This window comes from Dryobates pubescens, chromosome 8 (assembly GCF_014839835.1).
Source record: "Dryobates pubescens isolate bDryPub1 chromosome 8, bDryPub1.pri, whole genome shotgun sequence".
Taxonomy (NCBI): Eukaryota; Metazoa; Chordata; class Aves; order Piciformes; family Picidae; genus Dryobates; species Dryobates pubescens.
The window spans coordinates 18078829-18090965 of record NC_071619.1 but is presented as its reverse complement, the minus strand read 5'-3'; the positions used below and the strand labels follow the sequence as shown (position 1 = coordinate 18090965).

Genomic DNA, 12137 nt, shown 5'->3' with positions numbered 1-12137 from the left:
GGCGGCGGCTTTTCGGCTCCTGGCAGCCACCGTCGTGAGGGTTCAGCTACGGGAGTCTCTTGGGCTTGGGTCGGCGGCGCGGCGGTGACGGCCAGCGAGCCGGTAAGGGCCGCCGACCGCCCCTCCCTTCCCTCTTTTCCCGCCGCCTCCGTGCCGTTCGGCGTGACGCCAGCCGCTGTTCCTGTCTTGGCACTCGCTCCCCTTAACCCCCGCACCAGGGACAGGGGCGCAGTAGGCAACCCGGGGCCAGGCCCCCTAACCCCTCTCCCAGCCCCGGCCTGACATGCTGCCCCGCCCGTCCTGGTGGCTTTGCCGGCTTTGCCGGCTCCGATCGCAGGTCCCGTGGCTCCAGACAGTGGCAGGCGGGGGACTGCCACGGGGGGGAGATTAAGCTGTTTGACCTGGGCTACAGAGAGGCCTCTAGCATAACCGACAGCCTGTTTCCTGACAGTCGGTGGCCGAGATCAATGCTTTCTTCCTAGACCTTCCCGCTTTTTTACTACCATACTGTATAGTGCTGTTGTGCGGCCCAAACTGACTAGATAACGTGTATACGCACTCCCATCTGTATGCTGCCGTGGCACTTCGCGATAGCTTTTGAAAGTGCTCCGAACTCAAGAAGTTTTTATATACCGTGGGAGCAGTCATGGAGGAATGTGCTGAGCTCTACTCTGCAACAATCCTGTCTTGCAAACACCAACGATTATCTGAGATTAGTCTCTCTGTACCTTCTGCCTTCTGTAATCAGGGTTTATAATAAGCACTTACGAGAACAGCCTGGTTATAGGGGGAGCTGTGAAAAGGTCACAGCAATGCAAGTGGAAGAGGCGGTACAAAGATTTTAAACTGACACAGGGATATGGAGGCTGTAGGACAAATTGTGTCTTAACCATTGTGTCATGGCTGAGAAGCCTTTTTCAAATCTTAGGATGGCTGCTTGTCAGCTAGGTGACCTTGGAGAAGTCTTTTTTCCCCCCGAGTTTCACCTTTAGCTAAGAGGCATCAAGCTATCACTTCTGTGTGCTGTGCTGCAGGTCCAGTATCAGCAGGAAGTCTTCAAAAAGGAGTGTTTGGGTGTCTGGTGGCTGGAGGAGGAATGGGAAAGTCAGTAGGAGGAGATTTCTGATTGACAGTATTTGTGTGGTGCAGGAGAGAGAAGGCCTTATTCAGAGTGATACCAGGAATGGTTATCATGACAACTTCGAGGGTCGATTTAGCTGATGAAACTACCCCAACAGTCTTTAAGGATGTATTCTGAGCCACAAGTATTTTAAGTTACTGTAGGTGAGGAATTTTTTGCCCTTATCAGGATTGTCTGCATGGTCTGTCACGGTCTGAGAGCTTTTACTTTTCACCGTTTAGCTGTGTGCTTTTCATTTCTCAGTGGTGGGGAGTCCTCTGACCTGCTGGGTTTTGCTTTGCAGATTGTGTTACCTTTTAAGGACACCGTGTGGGAAACCATGCCTGGGGGAGGCTGCGGGGAAATGCAGCTTCTGTCTTGTGACTCCCCTTGGGGCTGAGGTTCGCTAATACGTTAGATTTGTAATCAGATGTCTGGAGGAGGAGGAGGAATTGTCTTGATTAATTAATTAGAGGTCCTGAGAAAAGCGTGAGCTTTCTCAGTAGTCTTAGCTGCTATTTTGGAAGGTGACAGCAGGTGGCAATCTCTCCCTAAAAGTTCTCCTGTGAGAAGTCCAATACTTGGGTATTTTTCTCAGGCAGCCACAAGAGGTTACTAATGAAGGGTTTTTTCTTGCTTTAATGCTCGTGAGCACTGTCCTGGATACAGACAGTTGCAGAAGGATCGCTTCTCTAAGAGTAAGACTTAAATTAGGCTTTTTTTCCCCAGTCCACTGATTTAAGGAGGAGGTGCTCCTGTATCCCTGTAGAATTTCAGCTACAGTGGAGCTGAACGTACAGGAGGTACTTAAGAGATGGTGTGATACTGTGATCTTACCTTTCTTATTCATCTCCTGTGGGCCTTCTCAGGTCTATTTACACTATTATGCTTTTCCTTGGGAACTGGGGACACAGTGTACCTGTTCAGTACCTATGATCCAGCACTTCTACAGTTTTTCTGTTGCTGTTGAGCCATTCTAAAAGGTGCCTTGTTTGCTTTCCTGTATCTATCTAAGTTTCAAGCAAGACACTTTACCTTCATGTTCTCTCCTGACTTAAATTTGTGAAAAGAGAACAGTAATGTTGACTTTCTCTTGCAGAATGCTTTAGTGACCGAAAAAAGCTGGACAACTGATCCATACCATTCTGCATGTTTTGGGGGGCTTATGCTTCTTTGTGTGTTAAATGCAAGTTGTGCCAACCTTGCAGTTAGCCCAGCACAGAAGGTAAAGAGTGGAAGCTTGTACCATTCACCTGGGTAGCTTTGTGATGGTTGCACTCTTCTTTCCTTTCTTACTGGTTTATTTACTAGAGGGAAGTGGGGTTTCAGCTGTTGTCTAATAATGTTCACAGGTGAATTGCCCTCAAAACCCAAGAAGCAGTGAGGCCTATATTTCCAGCCAGCATTTGCAATTGATGTATTCTAATTGGAGGAGAAAGAGGCAAAAAAGGACTGGTAAGAAGCTTACCAGCTGTCCTGCTCCCTAACATCAGTGAAGTGGTGCTTTGTGCAGTAGGCTGTTGCTAGCAGCTTCACCTGACTCCTTCTGGGAATATATTCATTGAAGAGAGGATACCTTAACAGTGTTTTTGAACTGGTATGGGAGACAAATGAGTAGGCATTGTAACATCTTGGCAGAGAGAATATAAGGGAGCCCTAATAAGTACTCAGCAAAGTGTACTGGAGGATAGGAAAGTAAGCTTTAGATCTCTTACAGTGATGAGGAGGTGACCTTTCTACATCTGTTCCTGGGCTGCATGAGGGAAATAGTTACACTTGTCTTAATATAAAAAGTTATCTTCAGATTGCTGTGGGCCTGAGCTAAGCTGGAATAAAGTTAATGTGAAAATATCAATAGACACTTTGAGCTTTGGAGATACTATTGCAGACTAATACTAAAAAGCAATTAATAAATTCTAATCAAACAGCTAGTCTTGATAGTGCATGAGGGAGAGAGAGGAAGCTCTTAGCTTCAGAGTGGTGATGGAGAAGAAATCCTAAAAACTGTGGAGATGCTAACCAGGAGACTGATTCCCAAGAAGCAGCGCTGACCAGATTTCCCTCTGTGTGTGGGCTCAGGAGGCCATAGCTTCCTCTAAGCCACAAGGAGACAGGAGGCTTTTTCAAAACTGCTTTGTTTGGTTGGGTTTTTTTTGTGATTTGGCCAAACAGTGGGCTGGCCACAGCAAGCAACCTTTATGAACTTGGTTACAAATAAACAGCCAAACTCTGAAGCATGGGCTCTTGTAGCCCTGCATATGAAGAGAAGGCTGTGTGATGCAGACTGTGGTTTAACCGTGAGCCTGGCTAACACAAACAATGTCAAGTAACTGGGAGAGGTTAATCACAGCAAGCTGGAGAGGTGCAGAGTGTTTTTCTGTGCTGCCTGCTGGCAGTTTTATTTTATTCAGCATGGTCATCTGAGTGCGTGGTTAGCAGCTCTGTTTAGCTAGAATTAAAAGACTGCACTGCAGCCAAGCTCAAATGGTTTACGAACTGCTCATGAGAGTGACCCTCCTAGCCTGTGACTGATACATCCACATGTCATTTATGTTACTGGCATGCCCAGAAAGCACAGCATAGTCTGGGATGGAGAGGTGCTGAGTGCTTTCTCCTCAGCAAGAACAGAATCCTGCTTGGGTGTTTATATTCATTCAGTTTTGCAGCCTCCTCGTTGCCTGCAGTTTGACTTTTAGCTGTCTTGCTACATTATTGCCCACTGGTCTCTCTCCAGTGATGTACTGAAGTTGTGTTCCCATTTTACAAGTGTCAGTTGAGCTTTCCAGAGTAAATAGAAAGAACTGTTGTCAGATCTGAGATTGAAACCCAGTATTTACTTCTGAATTATCATAGTATCAGTCAGGGTTGGAGGGGACCACAAGGATCATCTAGTTCCAACCCCCCTGCCATGGGCAGGGACACCCCACACTAGATCAGGCTGGCCAGAGCCTCATCCAACCTGATCTTAAACACCTCCAGAGACGGCACCCCAGCCACCTCCCTGGACAACCCATTCCAGGGCTTCACCACTCTCATGGTGCAGAACTTCCTCCTCACATCCAGCCTGAATCTCCCCACCTCCAGCTTCATTCTGTTCCCCCTAGTCCTATCACTGCCTGATATCCTGAGAAGTCCCTCCCCAGCCTTCTTGTAGGCCCCCTTCAGACACTGGAAGGCCACAATTAGGTCACCTCAGAGCCTTCTCTTCTCCAGACTGAACAGCCCCAACTCCTTCAGTCTTTCCTCACAGGAGAGGTGCTCCAGCCCTCTGATCATCCTCGTGGCCCTTCTCTGGACACCTTCCAGCACCTCCATATCCCTCTTGTAATAGGGGCTCCAGAACTGGACGCAGTACTCCAGGTGGGAATTGCTTCTCCTCACCTTCTACCATTTACAAACTCAAGCAAAAAGTCAAATTAGTTTTTTCCTTTCACTTCTCAGAGGAACAGGAACAAAGTACATTAACTGAATTGGCACGTGATGGCATTGCACTTTGTTTTGTGTGTCCACGTCACTTTTCAGCTTGGAATTTAGCCTGCCTTCAGGTTCCTTTTCCTCCATCTTTGCCTATGTATATACCAGCCTCAACTTGTTCAGAGAGAGAAACTGCTGCTTTGCAAATATATTTATTTAACTTAATTTCTACAGCTGATTTAAATCATCCTGGAGTGAAGAGCCGAGTATGTTGTTTAATTTAGATCCCCTTCCTTTTGCTGAAAGCCTCCTGTAATCAGGACATATAATAAAGAGAGAAAACGTGGGATGAGACAGCTGGGATTGTTTGTTTGGGTTTTTTTTTCCTCATGCACTCTAAAATACCCTAATTCATTTCTATGGAACCTATTCACTAGCACAGGAAGTAGCAAGTAACTGTCAAGAGCAATTTGTTCACTGGGTAGCTTTGTAAGGGGAAGATACTGTGTTACTGGTGTGACTATTTTTGTGTTGCCTTTTATCAGGCTATTCTAACCACTGTGTTAATTTTTTTCTAGAGCCTAGAAAATGAAGCTAAAGGAAATTGAGCGAACAGCTGTCCAGGCATGGAGTCCAGCAAACAACCACCCCATTTATCTAGCAGCAGGTAAAGTTCTTCACAATTTGTGAAAATCAAAGTATGAATATGAGTTAATTGGCATTAACTTTCAACAGTTCTCACCTTAATGATCTCTGGAAAACTCACAAGCAATATAGCAAAAATGTTACAGCCTTAATGTTGTTTTTTTAAGTGACTTGTAGAGAATTCTTTGGCAAAGCAGGGCAGCTTTGCACCTTAAAGGCCAGTTATTTTTTGCAAAGAGTGAACACACTGCTTTTTTTGACCTAACTTCTGATAAGGGGTGTATGGACTCCAACACCTGCTCACTGTAAAAATTAAAATAAGGTTACTTACTTGGTATATCCATGGGAAAAATAATTCATTCTAATATTTTTCATTTAAGGTGACTTTTACATTGTTGATTTTCAGGCATTATTGTGGTGTTTGATAATCAAATAATAGAAATCTCTTCTCCCTAAAGTTCCATTTTCAGTATTTCTGCAAAAACTTGAATTTGCATTTTGTTGATATTGCTCATTATTCACTACTGGGTTTTGTTTGTGTTTGTTTTTATTTCCACAAGCACAGCGTCTGCTTGTTCACTGAATTGGCAGCAAGTGAGTTTAGTGCCTGCAGAAGCAACATCTTGGGTTATCTGTTGAACATGACAACTAGTCAGCTAGTCAGCTCTGCCTCCTGCCTGGGTTGTGCAGGGCTGCCATTTTATTCCATTTTATTCCAGAGAAGAGCAACAAAGTTGGTGAGGGGTTTGGAACACAAGCCCTACGAGGAGAGGCTGAGGGAGCTGGGGTTGCTTAGCCTGGAGAAGAGGAGACTCAGGAGTGACCTTATTACTCTCTACAACTACCTGAAGGGAGGTTGTAGACAGACGGATGTTGGTTTCTTCTCCCAGGCAGCCAGTACCAGAACAAGAGGACACAGTCTCAGGCTGCGCCAGGGGAGGTTCAGGCTGGATGTTAGGAAAAAGTTCTATACAGAAAGAGTGATTGCACATTGGAATGGGCTGCCTGGGGAGGTGGTGGAGTCGCCATCACTGGAGGTTTTCAGGAGGAGACTTGATGGGGTGCTTGGTGCCGTGGGTTAGTTGTTTGGGTGGTGTTGGATTGGTTGATGGGTTGGACACGGTGATCTTGAAGGTCTTCCAACCTGGTTTATTCTATGTATTCTATGTATTCTATTTTTTTTTTCCCCAGGGATGGCTGTCAAAAGAAATTCACAAAAGTTCAGCTGTTGCCTCAAAAGCAACATTGCCATGTTTGGTGTAGATAATCTGTTCTGTGCTTCTCTAAAAAGGACAGGGTTTTGTTGGACTGAAGGGCTTGGCTTCAGTCTACTTTAGATCGGAAACTGCATAGTTTCAAAATCTGTACTGCTGTTTAATAGTCTCCTGGGCACTCTCCATGCCGTGGGCAGTCACCAAGCTCCTCTGTGGTAACTGGTTACTATTTGCCTAGCAGTGTCCCCTTAGGCAACGCTAAACCTATTTTTAGCTTTTATTCTGTATGCTAGAAGGAAAGAGCCCAACACTGTGGGACTGCTAGCTCTCTGTGGGTCATTGGGGAATGTTTATTTGGCTAAGGTTGAAGAAATTTTGCTGTAGATCATGTTTAGAAGGTTTGATCGAGATGTACAGGCTCGCTGAAGAGCAGTTGCAGAAGTATTTCAGATCGTACTTGTACCAGGATTCATGATGTGACTGCATGTGTAATTTAGATGAGGACTTAATAACAGAAGCTGTGGCTGCTTGGGAGAAGGAGTGTGAATTACATTTATGGCAAGAGGGAGAGATCACAGAATCACAGAAACATTCAGGTTGGAAAAGACTCTCAGGATCACCAAGTCCCACTGAGAACCCTACTGTACAAAGTTCACCCCTAAACCATATCCCCAAGCACCACATCCAAAAGACCTTTAAACACATCTAGGGTTGGTGACTCAACCACCTCCCTGGGCAACACATTCCAATCCCTGACCACTCTTTCTGTGAAAGTTTTTTTTCCTAAAACTTTAAACCTACCCAGTCACAGCTTGAGGCTGCTCCCTCTTTTTCTGTCACTAATTACCTGTGAGAAGAGGTATTTATGCAACAGTGATCCTGGTGCCCAGAATTTCTTGAAGAAGTTCTGCTTTGTTTCAGAGTCTTTGTCTAATTGTTGGTGCCTCTTTCCGAAGTATTTAAACAGGCCCTCTCCTGAAGCAGGCGTAACCAAGTTTCTGTCAACTGTGAGGCATAGGTTCCAGTGCATTGTTCTTTTTGTATCTTGTGCTCTTGAAAAAAAAAGTCCACTTATTTTCCCCTTTTATTCTGCTAGGAACATCTGCCCAACAGCTGGATGCATCCTTCAGTACAAATGCCACCTTGGAGATATTCGAGGTTGACTTCAGGGATCCCTCTCTGGACATGAAGCAGAAAGGAACACTTCCTGCCTCAAACAGGTACCAGAGGATCATACTGATGTATCAGTGAGTGGAACTGAACAGGGCTTTTCTGGCACAAGAAATGAAAGGAGGAGATCATATTTTGGGGATATAAAGTGATCTTTGGATAAGCTGACCTCTGTCTTCAAGAACTGAACATTTTTGTTGATGCAAGTAGTGTAAATAGTGTAAGAGTGGTTACATCATTCCAGAAGTCTGACAGTACTTATATGGTAGTTAGGACAGTCATTCTGTATCATGTGAATCTGATGGGGCTAATGATTTGCATTAAGGAGACTAGAGGCAGAGTGAAACTCATCTTCTGGGTTTTTTTTAAGACAAAGCAATTTCGTAGGCTTATGAGTGTGGGTGACATTTGCACCGAATGCAGAACACAGCCTTGATTTGTTCCTCAGCTTTTACAGTCAGTAAACATATTTTTCAGATAATAATTCTGGAAAATAAGGCATGTAGTCTTGTAATCTTATTTTCTGTGTAGTGTGGGTTAGAGGACATCACCCACTGAATCACATATGAGGTCCTAAACATTTGTGGTGTAGGGTGGTGAGGAGGAAAAAAAATATAGAGAAAACAAACCTGAAGAGACAGACTACCTCTTCCTTTATCAGTTCTGTGTTCCCTTTAAAAGGCTTTGGGTGGAAGCTCATTTCTGTGCATAAGAGCCACAGTCATCTTCAAAGGGAAATGGCTATTTAAGGTGCAGACTGTTAGTTAAGTTTGATAGGTTTGAACATGTATGTGGGTTTTGGTAATGCAGAGGGCATCTTGGCTTCCACCAAATATTGTGGCCTATACCAGCTTGATCCTTCTCTTTTTTAGGTTTCATAAGCTGATCTGGGGTAACTTTGGAAATGGGTCCCCAGAGTCCCCCGGGGTGATCATTGGTGGAGGGGACAATGGTGTGTTGACAATGTACAGTGCACACCGCATCTTGGCATCGAAGAGTGAGCCTGTCCTTGGGCAGACAGAGAAGCATTCAGGTCCTGTTCGAGCTCTTGACTTGAACCCTTTCCAGGTATGCTACATCAAGATACAGCTAAATGAACATCAACCTCCCTATGAAAAACAGCTGGTTTTCCCTAGGGAGCAGTTTTTAACTTGAAAGCAGCATGGTAGTTGTAACAAAAGACTGACTTGGAACTCAAATTTGGGTTTTGTTTGCAGCTTTGCCGCTGACTTCCCCTGTGAGCTTGATCAAGTCTCTTACCTCTCTGTAAAACATAGCTTGTAATACTGTTATGTGTTAGATCATTGCACATTTGAAATCAGAACGTTTTTATTTGTTCAATGGGTGTCTAATTCAGTGCAGCTCCAATCGCATCTGAAGGGACTGCAACATAAGCGAATATTGAACAGAACAAAAGTTCTGGTCGTATTACGAAGGCAAATTGACTGTTGTCTGCAGACTCTTGTGAGAAACCTGCATCTTCTCAGAAGAAATATCCTTGGTGCTGGGATGCTGGGCAAAGATTTAGCTGGCCAGAGACCACAGTTTCCAGGGCTGTAGTAGAGTTTCATGATGTGTAATACCAGCTACCTGCACCCATAGCTTGCTAGACTGATTTTAAACAAGCCTGTACCATGGCCCAGCTGAAGGTAGGGAAGCCAGAAATGTGCTTGGTTTATAATCTGGTTAGTCTCTTTGTGCAGCTCTCTTCTGACTTCAGAAGCCTTTTTGTGGTTTTGGGTTTTTTTTTGCTTACATTTAGTTTTAAGAAATCTGGCCTCTTGCCTTCTGGAACTCAGCTGAGCTTTTGTTTTTGCTGCAGAGTAACCTCTTGGCTTCTGGAGCCAATGATTCTGAAATTTTCATCTGGGATTTGAATAACTTCAGTGTGCCTATGACTCCAGGGGCTAAATCACAGGTAAATGAGTTTTCCTCTGGGTGATACTTCTGAAGTTTTACAAAGTAAAAAGATGTGAGTATGTGGAGTCATCCTGGTTTTGTGAGTATGTAAAGGGGGAATGACCTTGACGTCTGTCAGGATAAAGATGAATCAGAACTGACTGATCAGCTTCATTCTGGGGAGGTGGAGTGTTATAAGGGGAGTAGAGGTAGGCAGCACTTTGCATGGATGGGTAAGCTTTTTGTGGATTTGAATCAAGTAATGTACCAGTTTATCTTGTGATCCAGCTGGGACATGTGTGATGGATTAAGAAGGCTTATTGGACCTTCTCTGAGGAATGAATTTACTTCAGGCATCAGCTGAAGCTTTTCATATCTCATGAAAGTAATATCCCTAGCAAAGCCAGTGAGCCATTTAATGCATCTTGGCTATTCCTCCCAGATAATGTTTTCTGAGTTTGAAGAGGAAGAAGCTTCTGATCTTCTAATGCTGATTATGTTATTCAGGGCAATCAGTGCTTGAAAGTGAAAAAATCATAGTAAACTTGCCTGGCAACAGGCTGAGTTTTTCCTCCAATAAGCCTCCCATTTGTCTCCTTGCTTATCTCTTGCACTGCAGCAGATACAGTAAAGGCAATTAGTCTTGAATGCTTCATCATTTTCCATCTCACTGCACTTGTGAAATGTTGCACAAGGTCATCTTTCTGTTTAAGCTCAGCCCAGGAGTCAAGGTAGAAGAATCTGCGTTCTCTCAGCTGCAGATTTATGGCAGTGCAGAATCCAGTACCTGTTCCCAAAATGCAAAGGTTCTTTTCAGGTGATATTTCCCCATAGAATTAGACTGCACATTCCAAGTAAAGGGTTTTCCATGCTTCTTAGTCAGTGACTGAAAAAAAAGGAACCTATATAGCTTCAAATCCCTTAGTGTTTCCTCAACTTGTGAGTAATGGATGTTTGGCCTTTCCTATCTTGGCAGCCTCATGAAGACATCAGTGTGGTGTCCTGGAATCGGCAGGTACAGCACATCCTGTCCTCTGCCCACCCCAGTGGCAAAGCTGTGGTTTGGGACCTCAGGAAGAATGAGCCTATCATCAAAGTCAGTGACCACAGCAACAGAGTGAGTGGAGGAAAGACTGTGATTCCACCTAGCTTATGGCATGCCACACGTGACTGCAAAGCAGTGGCACAGGCTTTTGGGATCAAGTGTTGTTATTGTGGGAACTGTTGGGGCTGATTCTGTTGAAGCTGCATCATCAAAGCACTGCTCTTTATTTCCCCTAATAAAATGAAGAAATAAGATCCCTAGGTGTTCCTAAAATTGGGACACCCTTGCCTTCATTTTCTATGTTCACAGCTCATGTATGAGAAGCCTCCTTCATTTTAATTTCAGCTGTCTTCCTAGATCAGCTTTGACCTAAACCTTTGGTTTCTGTATGGTTAGTGGCTTTTTTGCTGTGTAGAGAAGGTAGAAATAATTGCTTCCCATAGCAAGACCTTGCTGGGCGTGCTTTATGTCAAGCATTTTAGATGTAGAATGGTATGGCTCTGAACCATTTTTGCTATTTCCAGCTTGCTTTGCTGAATTTTCAGCCTGTGCTATTTTTGTCCCTAGATGCATTGCTCAGGAATGGCCTGGCATCCAGAAGTTGCAACCCAGCTAGTCCTTTCTTCTGAGGATGACCGCTTGCCAGTAATCCAAATATGGGACTTGCGTTTTGCTACCTCTCCTTTGAGCCAGCTGGAAGGGCACACAAGGTAATGGCCTGCTTGTTGTGTTGGTTTTTCAAAGACCTCTATCTTTAAAAGGCAGACATCTGGGGGACTGGACTTGGAAGAACTACGACTTTTTGATAGGCTTGTTTTGTTTTGCAGGTCAGCCTGGTTGAGGGTGGAGATGAGAATTAGGATTTCTGAGCTTAAACAGCATTTCTGATGCTTTCTTGGTGACAGAGTGGGAGAGTGGATTGGGTATGAAATATAACTGATCTATTTCTGATCTATTTTAGGGGAATTCTCTCTGTCTCTTGGTGCCAGGCTGACCCTGAACTGCTGTTAAGTAGTGCCAAAGACAACCGGATCTTGTGCTGGAACCCAAGTATAGGGGAGGTAAATAACCACAGCTATAAGTACCCATAATCTGCTGCTCTGCTCTGTATGTGTCCTTTCTCTGGAACCCTGTGGAGTGCCAATGTACTTCCTCTCTGGAGTGAACACAGTCTCAGGCTGCGCCAGGGGAGGTTTAGGCTGGAGGTTAGGAAGAAGTTCTACTCGGAGAGAGTGATTGCCCATTGGAATGGGCTGCCTGGGGAGGTGGTGGAGTCACCATAATGGGAGGTGCTTAGGAGGAGACTTGATAGGGTGCTTGGTTGCATGGTTTAGTTGATTAGGTGGTGTTGGGTAATAGGTTGGACGCGATGATCTCAAAGGTCTCTTCCAACCTGGTTTATTCTATTCTAACAAGAGTGTTGTCCATATCCAGACTGAAAACCACAGAGAGAGGCAGAGATTTTCTCTGCTATATTTGTGTCCAGAGATCACAGAGACAAGAAAGGTTTAACTAAAATTTGGTTTCAGCCAATTATGATTACTCTTGCTGTGTTTACACATATAGTGTTCTCTGTGTCTCTTCCTCCTTCTCCTAGGGTAGTCAGTTGTTTTTTGGGGGGAAAACTTGA

The 12137-nt window shown here is 44.5% G+C and overlaps 1 protein-coding gene across 2 annotated transcripts in view; it reads left to right on the top strand.

Annotated features, from left to right (window-relative positions):
• Positions 1 to 12137, top strand: part of SEC31B (SEC31 homolog B, COPII coat complex component) — a 35865-nt gene continuing 23728 nt past the window's right edge. For both annotated transcript variants that reach the window (XM_054163426.1, XM_054163427.1), the window contains exons 1-8: positions 1 to 102; positions 5113 to 5201; positions 7490 to 7613; positions 8436 to 8631; positions 9386 to 9481; positions 10439 to 10579; positions 11075 to 11217; positions 11469 to 11568. In XM_054163426.1, the coding sequence (XP_054019401.1) occupies positions 5123 to 5201; positions 7490 to 7613; positions 8436 to 8631; positions 9386 to 9481; positions 10439 to 10579; positions 11075 to 11217; positions 11469 to 11568 (879 nt within the window). In that variant the 5' untranslated portion in view covers positions 1 to 102; positions 5113 to 5122. The remainder of the gene's footprint in view (positions 103 to 5112; positions 5202 to 7489; positions 7614 to 8435; positions 8632 to 9385; positions 9482 to 10438; positions 10580 to 11074; positions 11218 to 11468; positions 11569 to 12137) is intronic.